General features: G+C 51.2%; 1 protein-coding gene across 1 annotated transcript in view; it reads left to right on the forward strand.

Annotated features, from left to right (window-relative positions):
* LOC139026051 (kinesin-like protein KIF21B) overlaps positions 1-143 on the forward strand; it is a 2,922-nt gene extending 2,779 nt beyond the window's left edge. The window contains exon 3 of the mRNA XM_070441352.1: positions 57-143. Within this exon, the coding sequence (XP_070297453.1) occupies positions 57-105 (49 nt within the window). The 3' untranslated portion in view covers positions 106-143. The remainder of the gene's footprint in view (positions 1-56) is intronic.
* Positions 144-617: the final 474 nt, after the last annotated feature.

Genomic DNA, 617 nt, shown 5'->3' on the forward strand with positions numbered 1-617 from the left:
TCCATCCTCTCCTCTCCCCATCCTCCCTCAACCCTCTCCCTATCACTCTCTCTCAGAAATGCTGATGGGTTCACTCCCCCCTCCCCCCCCCTCTTAAACCCGTAATGACCGCAATGTCTCTCCAAGGCTCACCAGCAACCAGAGTCAGGCGCTGCACGGACAAGTAAAACACAACACACACACACACACACAACACACACACACACACCACACACACACACACACAACACACACACACACCACACACACCACACACACACACACACACACACACACACAACACACACACACCACACACACACAACACACACACACACACACACAACAACACACACACACACACACACCACACACCACACACACACACACACACACACACACACACACACACACACACACACACACACACAACAACAGACAGACAGACAGCACAGACAACAGACAGACAGACAGACAGACAGACAGACAACAGACAGACGACAGACAGCAACAGACAACAGACAACAGACAGACAGAGCAGACAGACAGACAGACAGAACAGACAGACAGACAGACAGACAACAGACAGACAGACAGACAGACAACAGACAGACAGACCAACAGACAGACAGACAGAC

Source organism: Salvelinus sp. IW2-2015, unplaced genomic scaffold (assembly GCF_002910315.2).
Source record: "Salvelinus sp. IW2-2015 unplaced genomic scaffold, ASM291031v2 Un_scaffold3788, whole genome shotgun sequence".
In the NCBI taxonomy this organism is placed as follows: domain Eukaryota; kingdom Metazoa; phylum Chordata; class Actinopteri; order Salmoniformes; family Salmonidae; genus Salvelinus; species Salvelinus sp. IW2-2015.